This window comes from Vipera berus, assembly GCF_964194415.1.
Source record: "Vipera berus genome assembly, chromosome: Z".
NCBI classification, from domain to species: Eukaryota; Metazoa; Chordata; class Lepidosauria; order Squamata; family Viperidae; genus Vipera; species Vipera berus.
Genome location: NC_138205.1, coordinates 68783280 through 68800457, shown reverse-complemented (window position 1 = coordinate 68800457; position 17178 = coordinate 68783280). Strand labels below are relative to the sequence as shown.

The 17178-nt window shown below is 38.4% G+C and overlaps 1 protein-coding gene across 1 annotated transcript in view; it reads left to right on the top strand.

Moving 5' to 3' along the window:
* The window catches only part of HECW1 (HECT, C2 and WW domain containing E3 ubiquitin protein ligase 1), a gene marked incomplete at its 5' end in the record, with an annotated part of 165350 nt that overhangs the window by 43036 nt on the left and 105136 nt on the right, over positions 1-17178 (top strand). Inside the window, 2 exons of the mRNA XM_081346221.1 lie at positions 8524-8599; positions 13461-13630. Coding sequence (XP_081202347.1) covers positions 8524-8599; positions 13461-13630 — 246 coding nt within the window. The remainder of the gene's footprint in view (positions 1-8523; positions 8600-13460; positions 13631-17178) is intronic.

The following is a 17178-nucleotide window of genomic DNA, read 5'->3' as shown; positions in this document are numbered from 1 at the left end:
TATCGGGGTTCCCTCAACTGAATTTTTGGGGTTTCGCATTGAGCTGAGTCCAAAGTGAAGGCCATTCAGATGGCACCTAGCCCTAAAACACAAGGAGAGCTGCAAGCATTCTTGGGCCTCCTCAACTTCTACCACGCATTCCTTCCTAACAAGGCCGCAGTGGCAGAGCCGTTTCACAGGCTCTTAGATAAAAAAGCTTCTTGGAAGTAGACCAGCATTCATGAAAAAAGTTTTCAGGACCTGAAGGCACTTCTGTCGGTCAGTTCCACTATCACTCATTTCAGGGAGTCTAAACCAGTCTGCTTAGCATGTGATGCATCCCCATACAGGGTGGGTGCATTCTTGAGTCACTTAGAGAAAGATGGAACCCAAGTTCCCATTGCATTTTATTCAAGGACACTGTCCTCTGCTGAGCGTAACTACGCTCAAATTGACAAAGAGGCATTGGCCATGGTAGCTGGAGTTAAAAAATTCCATGACTACTTATATGGCAGGGACTTCACAGTCTTCACAGACCACAAACCGCTACTGGGGTTATTTACCACAGACAAACAGACACCCCATGTATTATCCCCTAGAATGCTGAGATGGTCTAATTTTTTATCAGCATACATGTTTAAGCTGATTCACAAACCCGGCAAAGAAATGGGCCATGCAGATGGCCTGAGTAGGCTTCCACTGCCACAAATCGAACCAGATCTGGCCCCAGCGGCCCGCATATTGTCCATTCAGGACTTGCCCCTCCACGCTGGGGACATAGCTGCAGAAACAGCAGCTGATAAGACACTAAGTAGAGTGCTTTCTTGGGTGCACACAGGGTGGCTGGATAAAAGCCCAGGCCCTGAATTTTAGAGTTATTTTACTAGAAGACACAAGCTATCCACTCACAAGGGTTGCATCCTATGGGGGAACAGGATCATAGTCCCCACCTCACTAAGAGACAGGGTCTTACAATCACTGCATGAAGGTCATCTGGGTATTGTTCGTATGAAAGCTTTAGCTAGAAGCTACTTATGGTGGCCAGGATTAGACAAGGCCATTGAAGCCCAGGTGCATGGATGTTACACATGCCAACAATCAAGGCCTGAAATGCTGCATGCTCCAGTTCACAGGTGGGAGGAGACACACTCACTGATGTAGAATTCACATAGACTTTGCTGGGCCCTTTCAGGGACAGTTCTTCCTTATAGTGGTCGACAGCCACTCTAAATAGCTTGAAGTAATTCCAGTTGCTAACATGACTACTGCTAGGACCATCCAGGTGCTTAGGAAACTCTTTGCCACACATGGGCTGCCAGATGTCATAGTATCTGACAATGGTGCCCAATTTACAGCGGCAGAATTTCAGGCATTTCTGAGAGCAAACCTAATCAGGCACACAATGTCAGCCCTGTTTCACCCTTCTTCTAATGGTCAAGCTGAACACATGGTCCGGACCACAAAAGACTCACTAAAGCGTATAGTGACTGGGGACTGGCATCACAGATTGGCAGATTTTTTACTTTGCCAGCATTCCACGCCCTGCACAGCTACAGGGAAAAGCCCAGTAGAGCTGCGCTGGGGGAGGCGACTGATCATGAAACTGGACAGGTTGCATCCAGATAGGGTGGCAGCAGAAGCTTTGCACCCCAAACCCCCAAGGGGGCTGCAAGTGGGCGATGGAACTATGGCCATGGGAAATTGTGTGTGCCTGGAATAATTAATAAAACATCAGGCCCCCTCTCTTATGAAGTGGGGCTGGAGGGCGGGCGAGTTGTCTGGTGCCACATCGATCAACTTAGGAAGCATTTCCCAAAACAGCCACAAAGTGAGGACTTCGTCATAAGTCCTTATCAAGGTCCACAAACCAGCAGCCAAGCTGGCCCATGCATAGACTCTGAAGGCTCACACAGCCCAAGCAACAAGGAGTTGGCTGTAGAGGAAGGGAACCCGGATATGCAACATGGGTCCCCTGATGGACAAAGGCAACCTGATGGCTACAGCCACTGTGCTACCTCTGCTGAACAAACTGACTCTGGGGTGGGCCAACCTGGAAAGGCCAGTCAGAGAGCACCGAGCCACTCTGAATCACTTGAACTAAGAGACACTGCTGGAGTCTAGCTTGTAGGATTTGAAGCATAACTTTACTAGCATGTGAAATGAGGGCAATGGTGCGATAGTTTGAACATTCCTTGGCACAGCCTTTCTTTGGAATTAAAATGTAAATTGATCTTTTTCAATCCTGTGGCCACTGTTGAGTTTTCCAAATTTGCTGGCAAATTGAATGTAGCACTTTTACTGCTTCATCTTTTAAGATTTTGAATAGCTCAGCTGGAATACTGTCACCTCCACTAGCTTTGTTGTTGCTCAGTTTTTCTAAGGCCCACTTCACTTCACTTTCTAGGATGTCTAGCTCAAGGTCAGTGACCACCTCATCGTGGTTATCAGGGACGTTAAGCTCATTCTTGTGTAGTTCTTTTGTGTATTTTTGCCACCTCTTCTTAATCTGTTCTGCCTCTGTTAGGTCCCTGCCATTTTGGTCCTTTATCATGTCCATTTTTGCATGAAACGTTCCCTTCATCTCTCCAATTTTCTTGAAAAGATCTCTGGTCCTCCCTATTCTATTGTTTTCTTCTATTTCTTTGCACTGTTCATTTAAGAAGGCATTCTTATCTCTTCTAGCTATTCTCTGGAATTCTGCATTCAGTTGGGCGTATCTTTCTTCTTCTCCCTTGCCTTTCGCTTCCCTCCTTTCCTCAGCTATTTGCAAAGCTTCCTCAGACAGCCATTTTGCTTTCTTGCATTTATTTTTCTTTGGGATGGTTTTGGTTGCTACCTGTTGTACAATGTTGTGAACCTCTGTCCATAGTTCTTCAGGCACTCTGTCTATCAGATCTAATTCCTTAAATCTATTTGTCACCTCTACTGTATGTTCAACAGGGATATGATTTAGTTCATACCTGAGTGGCCTAGTGCTTTTCCCTACTTTCTTCAGTGTAAGCCTAAACTTTGCAATGAGAAGCACATGGTCTGAGCCATAGTCAGCTCCTGGTCTTGTTTTTACTGACTGTATAGAGCTTCTCCATCTTTGGCTGCAGAGCACATAGTCAATCTGATTTCTGTGTTGACCGTCTGGTGATGTCCATTTGTAGAGCCGTCTCTTGGGTTGTTGGAAAAGAGTGTTTGCTATGACCATCGTATTCTCTTGACAAAAGTCTATCAGCCTGTGCTCTGCTTCATTTTGCACTCCAAGGCCAAACTTGCCTGTTATTCCGGTTATCTTTTGGCTTCCTACTTTAGCATTCCAATCCCCCATGATGATAAGGACATCATTTTTTGGTGTTAGTTCTATAAAGTGCTGTAGGGCTTCATAGAACCGGTCTATTTCATCCTCTTCAGCACTGGTGGTTGGGGCATAGACTTGGACTACTGTGATATTGAATGGTTTGCCTTGGATTTGAACAGAGATCATTCTGTATTTGGGGGATTGTATCCCAGTATTGCTTTTCCTACTCTTTTATTGACTATGAAGGCTACTCCATTTCTTCTGAGGGATTCTTGCCCGCAGTAGTATACCTGATGGTCATCTGAATTAAATTCACCCATTCCTGTCCATTTTAGTTCGCTGATTCCTAAGATGTCGATGTACAGTCTTGTCATCTCTTGTTTGACCACGTCCAGCTTGCCTTGATTCATGGATCTTACATTCCAGGTTCCTATGGAGAAAAAATCTTTACAGCATCGGACTTTCCTTTCACCACCAGACACAACCACAGCTGAGCATCCTTTCGGCTTTGGCCCAGTCGCTTCATTCTTTCTGGCACTACTAGTACTAGCCCTCTGCTCTTCCCCAGTAGCATATTGGATGCCTTCCGACCTGAGGGGCTCATCTTCCAGTGTCATATCGTTTTGCCTTTTGGTATTGTCCATAGGGTTTTCATGGCAAAGATACTGGAGTGGGTTGCCATTTCCTTCTCCAGTGGATCACGTTTTGTCAGAACTATCTGCTATGACGTTTCCGTCTTGGGTGGCCCTGCACGGCATAGCTCATAGCTTCATTGAATTACACAAGCCCCTTCGCCATGACAAGGCAGTAATCCATGAAGGGGACATAAAGATTATTTATTTTTTATTTTATTTTAATTCCATTTATATCCCGCCCTTCTCCGAAGACTCAGGGCGGCTTACAAGCTTAGCAGTAGCCTTCATTCTATGTATATGCCTGCTTATTAGGGCTTTCACACACACCCCAAGCGGCATTATTACAAAGTCAGCTTAATTGCCCCCAACAATCTGGGTCCTCATTTTACCTACCTCGGAAGGATGGAAGGCTGAGTAGGAAGATCACTTTATTCAAACAGGAGAATATATTTAAGTTCATTTTTTGCTTGGATAACTTCTGGATTTTGTGCTTGTGATAAAAAAATGAAACTTTTACTTTGGTTTTTTCAATTAGATAGGTTGTTATGGAAATGGCTACTTATATGTTAATATGTAAAAGCAAAAAGTTGACGCTGGGCTCGACTGTTTTTATCTTGTACTGTGCTAAAAAGAGTTGGAAGTCAATGCCTATTTTTTCTGTTTCCCTTTGTACCTCACTTTTTCTTCCTCCCTTTTTCCTTCCCTTAATTTCTTATTGCTATTTTTCTTGGTATTTTATATATAAAATAAATATAAAATTATTTTTAAATAAGGAAAGGTGCACAATGGTGTTGTGAGTATGTTTGGGGGCAGACTTAACCAAGCAATGTGAGACCTTCACTGCCATTTTCCCCACTTTCTCCATGCAGGCTTCCCACAAGAAAAGTGAAGGGGAAGCTGGCAGGAAGTTGGAAATCATTCCCACTCCCATACCTTTTTGTCCACTCATGATCTATTGATCTGTTTAAATAAATATACTGTAGATCTCTGAAATAATGAAAGAAATGAATGATGATGCAACAGGCAATGGGTTGTCTGGTGTGTGTGTGTGTGTGTGTGTTTATATGTACATAGATATAAATAAAACTGATCTTTTGATTTCATTTGGTTTGTTTGATATATATGTAGATCCTCATTCAGAATCAACTGAAGATATGTGAATTTCCATGAAAAAATATACATCCATAGAAAGAAAAGCAGAGCACAGAAAGCTTAGTCTAGCTTGAGAGATAAAATAACAAAACCATGATCAATAAATAATAGAATCCTATGATTTTTTGTTTTCTTCATATTTAATTGAGAACTTCCTTCTCAACCCTACCTCAGCAATATTCTTTTTGCTGGAACAGCTGTTTAACATGAGCATTAAATAAAATAGTTCTAGGAAAACAGTTATATAATGCCTCTAAAAATAATCCAGGAAGAAGCACCAGTCATAAAGTTTGTGAATTTTTTTCAAGGGAGCAAAGCATATAAGGCAGGGTGTCAAACTGCTGGCCTGTGGGCCAGATGCATCATCCAGAAGCCATGCCCACCCCATTGCCAGTAATGGCAAAACAGTCCCGATACTTCTTGTGACGTCATGTGACGTTGCGAGCTTGACATGACTGATATAAGGGAAGCTAAGAATGGTGAGGGTGGAAGAGCAGAAAATACAGAAAAGTTACAATTGAATATCAAGATGTAGAAAAATAACATTGCAGAAATTTACCATGTTAGTATTTAGTGCTGTAATTATTTTCTCTTGGAGTTATGCCCTCCCCTGTACTTAGTCTGAATGGTGCTAAATAAGGCAACAATCATGTTCCTAAGATTTATCTGCTATAAATGTCAGCTATAACACAGATTGCATTTAGAAGTACAAAATAGATTTATAACTGATGGTAAGATTGCTACAGAATGGATCTATGCCTTAATCTCATAAATAATGCATCAATCTTTCTAACAGCCTGCTGGAAAATTCCTACAGATAGTTAGAAGAGTGAAAGTTTAAGTTATTTTCAGAATTGCAAATTTCACATTCTCGGAATGTACATCAGTCAGATGTCCTAGCACTGTGGTGGCAAACCTATGGCATGCATGTCACAGGCGGCACATGGAGCCATCCCTGTGGGTACGCATGCCATCGCCCTGGAGGGAGGTGGGACCAGGCTGCTCCCCTCTGCCTTTCCATGTGTGCCTGCACTCTCACTCTCCTTCTCTCTGCACTGAGAGTCAGGGAGCAGCTGCAAGAGCTGCTAGGCAGATCCGAGGTGGATGGTGGAGGCAGCTACCAGCATGAGTCCAGGTAAGCCTCCAGAGCGATTTTAGCGGCACCCCAGCAGCCGGATCTGGGTTCCAGAGGCCTGGAAAATGCTTCTGCCACCCAGATCAGCTGTGGGGGATGCAAAAAATTGCTCTGCAGCCCTGGATCCAGGCAGCAGAAGCATTTTCCAGGCCTCCAGAGCGTGGATCAGTCCACTTGCATGCCCCCAAATCACCGTGAGGCCATGGATGCGAGCTCCAGAGACCTGGAGCTGGCCACGTCTACCCATTAGGCCATGCCCATGCTGGCCACACCCACCCAGTGGACCACGCCCATCTGGCACCCAACGATAAATAAGTGGGGTTTGGGTTGCAGTTTGGACACTCGGTCTCTAAAAAGTTCACCCTCTTTACAAATGAAATAACTGCCCTAGCAAAAGAAAATTTCATTTGTAAATAGGTTGAAATAATAAAAGCAGAAACAATGTAACTATAAAGAATAAATGTAAACAAATCCTCACATGTAATATAGATATTAATAAACATACAACATAATATATGTATTAATAAAGACATAAGATTAATGAAAGAGAATTCTGGGTATTATTAGTTTGAAAATCTTACTTTGACTTCAAACCAAGTAAAACAAAGTGTGTTGTCTTCCTTTCCCAACATGGAACAATATTTCTGTCAGGTTATTAATGCAGAACTACTCTACAAAAAATATCTCTTTATTTGTTATATTTTAAAATACCATCCAAAGCTGTTTTTCTTTTACTTAAAATCTAGATAAATCACTTGCACTTTGATTACCAACTTGAGTTGAGGCTAGTTCCTTGTATTCATGTTCATAGAGGGTTTTTTTACCAGCATAAAGAAAGTGTTACCACCAGTGCTTTTTTTTGTAAAAGAAAAAGGTGCCGGAACTCACACATGTCATACAACCTGCCTTGCCTACCCTACAAGGTTCCATCCAAAAAAGGTGCCGGAACTCCGTTCTGAGCGCTCTATGAGAAAAAAAAGCCCTGGTTGCCACTGTCCTTTTCCATGATTCCTCCCTCCCACCTCCAATTTCTCAGGACAAGCTGATAGTCCTAGAAGCCCTGACCCGGCTTAATGTCAGAGAAATGCTGCCGCCTGCTGAAATTCTCTGGTCACAAAACCTATACTAGTAATAATTGTCATTGGCCTTGCAAAGAATATGAGGAAATACTTGGTTACCGTAGAACACGGTCCAACTTGGTACCTACTTTGAGTGGATATCATTGTAAATGATGGCTTGGAGTAAAAAATTTGGCCAAAATAGGTAATGAGATTTTATAAACATTATAAGAGCATAACATTCTTAGACTGTGGTGGCAAAAAAAAATCAGAACGAATCTGGTAGCATTTTTTCTGAGTGTTATTAAAAGGCAGAAGCTTTTGTGAGCTGCAGCTTATTCCTTTATTCCTTTAAGTAAAATGTGTCAGTTGGAAAAGGTACTGCTGGGGCCTCATTATTTTATAAATTTTTTAGCATTGAAGAAATCCCACATGGAAACTTTTTTTCAGTATTGATTTTGATGGCCTTCATTTGCACTTTATTGGATGGTTGGGGAAAAAACCCACACAAAAATGCCTATACAAGCAGGTCTGTTGAGAACAAATAATAGCAACATGTGATATAAATTGAGTCAAGCAAAGCAAATCCAGTGAAATCTGGCACACTATCTTAATAGGTAATGTACCATTAGATTGCTAATTTGACAACTGGATGGCTTTCTTTTTCCCCCTTAAAGTTACCTTTCAATTGATGACATCTTGGGCTGGTGATATGCTTTCATTGCAATTACCACAGCTTTCCTGTTCAGATCATCAGAAGCTGGACAGCTAGAATTGTGTACATCTAGTGCTTTATGCACAAAAAAATAAGAAAAAATACTCAGGATGTGTAACTGGGTGCAGTAACCCTCATTTTAGTCTTTATGGAGAAATACATGAATTCGGTATTTTGTTGGACATACAGGAGATTATATTTCATTTCTAAAAGTCGTACCACTGTTCTCAAACCTAGTAATCCTAACCTGAATGACAATCATCTATTTTATTATAATATATATTTGTAATTTGCAAAGATAAGAGAAAGTTTCTTCTCCACTCATAAAACTACAGTAATCCTTTACTTTGCCTTCCAAACATCTATGGGATGAAATTCCCCTGAGGCCACTATTTCTTCTTTACATGGAAAGCATGGATTTATCAGAAGTGTTTTAATCAATAGTTGCTTAATGAATGTTTATCATTGATTTCTCCTTGACTGTGTTTCTTGGATTAAATTGTTACCCAATGTTACTCTAGAAAAAGTATTGATGTTTTTGATACTTTTTTTCTTCATTACAGATTTTTAAAAATATCACCAGTGAAGATTCAGGCCAGGGGCATGGAAGCAGAAGGCTGATCAGTTTCTCCCTTTCAGGTATGTTTTTCTCTAACATTTAAAAACAAGAAGACTGCATTATCTTATTATAAGTTCCAGTGAATTCTTTTTTGTCATGCCACTTAAAGCTCAACAAGTCTGGTCTAATCTGAATACAGTATTCCAAGAGAAAAATCCCTTCTCTTTTGTTGCCACCTGTCTATGAAGAAGAGAGCACTTTGAATAGATATCTTTTGGACACCCTGCAGAATGATTAGTTTACACTGTAACACAAGTGTTTACTAAAATAAAATGAAAGTTCTTCAAGATGCAAATGTAGTTTTGTACGGAAGGTGGACAATAAATTAAACTTGGGTCCTGGTGATATTTCAGTTATATATTAAAGAGGTGGAAATATTTTAATATTTCTCATCAAGATTAGTAAGGTAAGCATTGTTCAATTTTACATGGCGGTTATGTGAATTTGGGCATCTTTTTCAGGTTTGTTAATAAGTAAGTCTTTTAAGGAAAAAGGAAGAGGCATAGTTAGTGCATACTAGATTTTAAAATCATGTCACTACCAATGCTTTTTCAGCATTCAGCAGTATCTGTTCTTGCTATTCAACCTCCTGAACCATAATTTAGATATTTAATTTATTCTTTATTGTACCAATCTTCTTATTGTGTCTCCTTCCTCTAATATTAATTCATTTATTAATGTCGTAGAAACTATCAAATACTAAATACTAAACAAATGTGCTTATAGGTAATAAAAATGAGCAAATTGTAAAATGTATCCCATTCTTTCAGATGTCGCTAGGTAAAGCATTATGGTAGATTTAAATTGTTGAAAAACATTCCTTTTTAACTAATTAGGACCCACACAATAGTGGCTTTAAAAGATTTGGAAGAGTAGAAAAGAATTATTATAATAAATAATAAATTTTAATTAATAGTAAGAAAATTACTTTATTAGATGAAACATTTATTGCTCATGAAAAGTCTTGTCATATTAAAATATGTTCACTTGGATTTTCTGTAACTTTTAAAGTAGGACTCATTATTTAATATATTTGTATTGCAGATAGCTCTTCCCCCTTTTTTTTAACTCCACAGTAAATCTCTTTGGGAGATTGCTCTAAAACTGTGATTTTTCTGCTTTCCATTTCATCAGATATTGTCTGCTAAGAAACACATCCTCTCTTTCCTTAATTTTTTTATCTATCTAGTGAGGTCTCATTTCTGGTCGAGCTTTTGTAGAGGAAAAAAATGATGGTGGATAAGCTGCCTTTCAGGGAAGCCAGAGTATTTCCTGGCCTTCTTAATAAGAAATTGCTGCATCTTCTTGGAATAAGATGGTGTGGTACTCCCATCTCTTTAAGAACTTGCCACAGTTTGCTGTAATCCACACAATCAAAGGCTTTAGCATAGTCAATGAAGCAGAATTGATGTTTTTTCTGGAATTCCCTAGCTTTCTCCATGATCCAGCATATGTTGGCAATTTGATCTCTAGTTCCTCTGCCTCTTCAAAATCCTGCCTGTACTTCTGGTAGTTCTCAATCCACATACTACTGGAGTCTAGCTTGTAGGATTTTAAGCATAACTTTACTAGCATGTGAAATGAATGCAATAGTGTGATAGTTTGAATATTCTTTGGCACTGCGTTTCTTTGGAATTGGAATGTAAACTGATCTTTTCCAATTCTGTGGCCACTGTTGAATTTTCCAAATTTGCTGGCAAATTGAGTGTAGCACTTTTACTGCATCGTCTTTTAAGATTTTGAATAGCTCAGCTGGAATACTGTCTCCTCCACTAGCTTTGTTGTTGCTCAGCTTTCCTAAGGCTCACTTCACTTCACATTCTAGGATGTCTGGCTCGAGGTCAGTGACCACCTCATTGTGATTATCAGGGACGTTAAGCTCATTCTTGTATAGTTCTTCTGTGTAATTTTGCCACCTCTTCTTAATCTCTTCTGCCTCTGTTCGGTCCCTGCCATTTTGGTCCTTTATCATGCATGAAACGTTCCTTTCATGTCTCCAATTTCCTTGAAGAGATCTCTGTTGTTTTCTTCTGCTTCTTTGCACTGTTCATTTAAGAAGGCATTCTTATCTCTTCTAGCTATTCTCTGGAATTCTGCATTCAATTGGGTGTATCTTTCTTTTTCTCCCTTGCCTTTTGCTTCCTTCCTTTTCTCAGCTATTTGCAAAGCTTCCTCAGACAGCCATTTTGCTTTCTTGCATTTCTTTTTTTTTTAATGGTTTTGGTTGCTACCTCTTGTACAATGTTGCGAACCTCCATCCATAGTTCTTCAGGCACTCTGTCTATCAGATCTAGTTCCTTAAATCTATTTGTCACCTCTACTGTATGTTCAAAGGGATATGATTTAATTCATACCTGAGTGGCCTAGTGCTTTTCCTACTTTCTTCCATTTAAGCCTAAACTTTGCAATGAGAAGCTCATGGTCTGAGCCACAGTCAGCTCCTGGTCTTGTTTTCACTGACTGTATAGAGCTTCTCCATCTTTGGTTGAGGAGCACATAGTCAATTTGATTTCTGTGTTGACCGTCTGGTGATGCCCATGTGTAGAGCTGTCTCTTGGGTTGTTGTAAAATAGTGTTTGCTATGACAATCATCTTATATATATATTATAGTTAATTATTGTATATTATTCTTTAGAATTAGCTCCCATAACTTCATACAAGTTAATTAGTTAATATAAAGCCCAACTTCATCCATTTGGAATCATCCTGTATGTTAAGCAACAATTCTTGTCATCTGCAATAGATAATGCTGGCTAGAAATAGTGGGGGTTGTAGTCTCAGGCGTTTTTGTTTGTGGTTTTTTTAAAAGTTATTTTCCTTAATTATGCCACTGTCCCTGTTCTGATATATACAATTATATTAGAAAACATTAATTTGCTCTATCTCCAAATATATATACACACATACATACGTGTGTGTGTGTGTGTGTGTGTGAAATTATTATTGTTTCTCTAACTAAATCATTTTAATAAATTCACCTCCAAAAATTGATCTGTGTTATGAAATGTGCAATTCATGCTAGTTTTTAAATGAGTGTAAAAAAATTCATCCATTTCTTATGTTCTCATTTGTTTTTAAAATTTGGCTGTCATTTTGAAACAGATTGACATATAGCACTTACATAACCTTTATTGTCATTTTTTATTGTGGGCACAATGACACACATTAAAAATGAAGTTTAGTTGCTTGCTCTCAAAGTGTAAACATACATAACATACATTTAAACATGCTATATACAATATATATTTAGACCTATACCTTACATATTAACATTATAAATATTATATTTATAAATATTAATCACTGTCCATCTTGAATACACTTGTGCAGAGGTCTATGATGTATAAACAGCCAGAAATGATGTATACTATAATAATCTTCATCAATAGATTGAGTTGAAAAATATTCTTAGAGAATTTTAACAGATGTCTTCATCCTCTTTGATTCATATGAACCCAAGAAATGCATTTCAAAAGTGGACAAAACTACTCTTCTTTGTATATTTGTTATACAAATGTTTCAATCTATATATAGCAGAATTATCTGGCAACTTCAGTTATCAGGATTTTATTTCCATCATGAATATCCAATGTGGCCCATGTTCATTCTCCTATTTACATTTTTCTATTAGCCATAATGAAGTTTGGCCAGTCGAGAGCCTCAGGATAGAGAAAGGAAGCTGCATTTTTCATTCCTGTCTTCTTTCTAGAAGCGATGCTGGAAGCCATGAGAGATCTTTTCTAGATTCTTCAGGATTCAGTTTCTCAAAATATTTTTTGTTCTGGATTTGTATCACTGAACATAAATGTCTTTCTCTTTTTTTATGTGGCTTCATCCTTGGTGGGCACATTCTTTTTTATTCTTTTAGTGTTTGAAGCATCTTTGCCCCCATCTATTTTCATCAAACCTTTTGCCACAATTGAATATATTGTGAATGCTACCATATTTTTAATGTGCTTTTATTTGGTTACATCTCAGAGCAATAAATTATTGAGTCTGTCATTTGTTCTTCTATCACTGTCTGGTTTGGTAGACAGGACAGATAAAGGACCTGTAATTGGACAGATACAGACTTCAATGGATAGTTAGGACTGCAGAAAAGAACAATTTCAACCAGCCTGCCTTCCATTGAAGAGTTCTATATTGCATGAGTCAGAAAGAGGGCTGACAAAATATCTACAGACCCCTCACATCCTGGACATAAAATGTTTCATCTCCTCCCTTCAGGATGCTGCTATAGGGCATTGCATATTAAAACAAGTAGATACAAAGATAATTTTTCCCCTCATGCTATCACTCTGCTTAAGAGATAATTCCTACAGCACTGTCTTATGTCTAAGGATATTTCCCCATTTAATAAGGCTATATTGCTATTATCCTTCTCATCTTTTCTACTGCCTTCTCTTATTGGTATCTTATGATTATATGCCGTTTGTATGTACAGTGAGAGCTTATGCACTGGAGACAAATTCCTTGTGTCTAATAACACTTGGCCAATACAATATTATATTCTACTCTATCCTACTCTACTCTACTCCACTCCACTCCACTCCACTCTGTTCTGTTCTGATTATGTCTTCAGTTAGCAATTGTTTGCAGTTACAATAAAGATGAAAAAGTAACTGTATAACCAATCCTCAGATTTATAACCTTTGCAGATCTATATAGCAAAGGAAAACTGAAATAAAATCATAAGCACAGCCATGGTTTAACTTAGTGATCGCTTCACTTAAAATGACTGAGTTGCCAATCCCAATTGTGTCACTAAACACCCATATTTATTTAATTTAATACAAAATTTAAATTTTCAAATGATAAGTAAGACTAATAGTTAAACAGAATGTAGAAATAATGCTAATATGGATATCTAACATTTTGCAGATTTCCAAGCTTTTGGTTTGAAGAAAGGCATGTTCTTCAATCCGGATCCTTACCTTAAAATTTCAATCCAGCCTGGAAAGCATAGCATCTTCCCAGCTCTTCCACACCATGGACAGGAAAAAAGATCCAAGATTATGTGTAACACTGTCAATCCCATCTGGCAAGGAGAGGTAAGCGACGGACAAGAAAGAAATAAGAAAGAGAAAAAAGAGGCAAGATTATTCTTGCTGGCATAGAATGATCTTTTCTTCTATAGAAAGAAAAGGCTCACTTTTAATGTTTGGTATATTCATTTTATTTTTTTAAAAAGCAATCATTTTTAAGGACTTCACTCACTCTTCCTATTTTCCCTATTAAAAACACTGTGATGGCCTGAGAGAGAATAACTGTTCCAAAATTATCCAGTGAGTTTCTATGCCTGAGACTGGATATGAAGCAGCATCTTCATCACTACATCACATTGGATATCTTCTCTAACTGAGAGACAACAGGGGTTGAAATTTCCTGGAAATTATAGGCTTGTCCGAACCTGGTGAAAATTATGAATGGGAAGAGAATAAAATAAATGTTGTAGAGGAAGAAACACATAGAAGATATTAGGCAGAACAAAGCCATTCCACAAAAAGAGCCATTCCACCAATTACTGTCCCATCAACCTTCTAAGTGTAGTTAACAAACTGTATGCTAGACTTTTGAATAACAAGCTAATGGATTGTAATTGAGAATATTTTGGCTGACAATTAGGCAGGCTTCAGAGAAAGCCACCTAACCATGCTTTAATTCTCCAACATCTAGTTAAAAATTACTCCTCCAGAGCTCACATATCACTCTACACAGCATTTAGATGTGCTTTTGATTTCATCTTTAGATCCAAACTATGGGAGAAATTGAACTCTCCTTCAGCTGATTATTTTTTTGTTATGGATAAGTTATATAAAACCTCCCAGATAAAAGAGTGACACTGCACAAAAGAAATTAACTCTTATAGACAAACTGAATAGGGCATGACTTCATCTGCCAAAACTGGGAAATACATTTCTGTTTTTCTGTATACAGATAATGTCATGCTGCTTTCTCCAACATAATTGTCCTGAATCGGGTGCTTTATACAGTATACTGGCTAATCACTCTAAAAATAACAGCTACAAATTAATTACTCTAAAACCAAGGTCATTGTTTTTGCTAAGTGCCCTATGGCACATGTCTGGCAATTAAATAACCATTTAAAAGAGCAAGTCAGTACTGTTAAATATTTGGAGATTGTTTTCCATGCTATGTATGAGCAACTGTAAATTCATACTGACTATGTTATTTTAAATGAACAAAAAAATACCACCCTGTGTTGGATTTACAAAGAAACTCAGCATATGTATGCAATGATTAAAATCTCCTTGAGTATGATTCAGCTCCTTTTTTGGAGCTCAGTCATTCCTTTCTTTGGAAAGAATTCAATCCAAATTTTTGAGAGCAATTTTTCAAGCACCTACTTGCATTTCGAACATGTCCTTCATGCAAAGCTGACCTACTTAAAATAGAAATTTCTGCCTAGGCTTTTATCTTCTCCTGTTGGCATAAGCTTTCTTTTTTTTTAAACTGGCTTGCTCTTCATAATTATGATTGACAGTTTTCAGTCTTTTAGTGTCAGACAATTGATGCCAAATTGTATTTTATGGCTATCCAAAATTATCCACATCACTTTTCTGATTCAGTATATCTCCTCTAAGCAATGAAATATTAACTGGTTTCATTTATATATGTATCCAATATAACTTTTCCATATCCTCATTACTTGTGTCACATTTAAATCCATATTCAAAATAATTTCAGACTGATATGGTGTACCGTATTTTCCGGCATATAAGACGACTGGGCGTATAAGACGACCCCCTACATTTCCTGTCAAATTATATGGTTTGGGCTATACTCGCTGTATAAGACTACCCCTCTTCCAACGCACACCAAATAAAAATTAAAAAACATCAGATTTGATTTTAATATGGTAATTTTAATTCAAATGCTTATGACATGCAGGTACTTAGTAGGAAAACTGTCACTTATAAACATAAGGCTGTTTGTCATCAAACATGTAAACATAAAACAGTGCAAGTGGATTAAACTTAATAATAATAATAATAATAATAATAATAATAATAATAATAATAATAATAATAATGTTGGAAGGGACCTTGGAGGTCATCTAGTCCAACCCCCTGCTAAGGCAGGAAACCCTATACCATTTCAGACAAATGGCTGTCCAGTCTCTTCTTAAAAACTTCCAGTGTTGGAGCATTCACCACTTCTGGAGGCAGGTTGTTCCACTGGTTAATTGTTCTAACTGTCAGGAAGTTTCTCCTTAGTTCTGGGTTGCTTCTCTCCTTGACTAGTTTCCATCCATTGCTTCTTGTCCTGCTTTCAGGTGCTTTGGAGAATAGCTTGGCTCCCTCTTCTTTGTGTCAGCCCCTGAGATATTGAATCACTGCTATCATGTCACCCCTCACCCTTCTCTTCGTTAAACTACACATACCCAATTCCAGCAACCGTTTCCTATTTTCCTAATTCACGTTTTCACTTTTCCTAATTCACTCTAAAGCTTTCCCTGCACAGAGCCTTAAGTAACACCAGCTGCCTGCAATTAGTGCAGGTTCGCATCCCACCAGGCTCAAAGGTTGACTCAGCCTTCCATCCTTCCGAGGTAGGTAAAATGAGGACCCAGATTGTTGGGAGCAATAAGCTGACTTTGTAATAATGCTGCTTGTTGGGAGTGTGTGTGTGAAAGCTCTAATAAGTAGGCATATACATAGAATGAAGGCTATTGCTAAGTACATTGATTTGTGCTTTAAATTGTAAGCTGCCCTGAGTCTTCGGAGAAGGGTGGGATATAAATGGGATTAAAAAAAAAGACCAAATGGGAGATCTGCTCCAGGTTTTCCAGCCAGCCCGCCCAGTTCCTGAGTCAAATGTGTCCTTAGAGCTAAGCAGCTGCTCTGGCTGCGGCATTCCCCACCTGCCTTTCAAGTTGGGATAGACTACAGCTGTTCTTCAACTTTAGAAGGAAAGACGCCCAGACCCCAGCCTGTAAAAAATCACAGACTGCAGCTTCTACTCCAAATGGTCCCGCTTTCCCTGCGCAGACTAAATGGGAGATCCGCTCCAGGTTTTCCAGCCAGCCTTGTCCCTAAAGTTTCAGCACCCAGCGTATAAGACGACCCCTGACTTTTGAGAAGATTTTAATGGGTTAAAAAGTCGTCTTATACGCCTTAAAATACGGTAGTTTGTTCTTTTTCTATGACTTCATTGACACACTGTCATATCAGATAATATTGAAGACCATTGTTCACATATCAATCAGATATTCCATTCTTAAAGTATTTTGTTCCATTTTAATTAAACTTGTTTCCTTCTCCATTAATTGAACTGTTTATTATTTTCTCTCTCCCTTTAGTGTCCAAATGTCAAAACCCCATCCTATCATGTTTTCTGTAAAACAAACCTAAACAATCATAGTTTCCAATGGGAAGCATTCTTGTAATTAATTTAAAATTGTAGTCTATCTGGATCCTTAAATCTATTCTTAATTTTCTAAAAACTAACACTGTTTCCTTTTGTTGTTTAAGAATAGAATAGAATAGAATAGAATAGAATAGAATAGAATAGAATAGAATAGAATAGAATAGAATAGAATAGAATAGAATAGAATAGAATAGAATAGAATAGAATA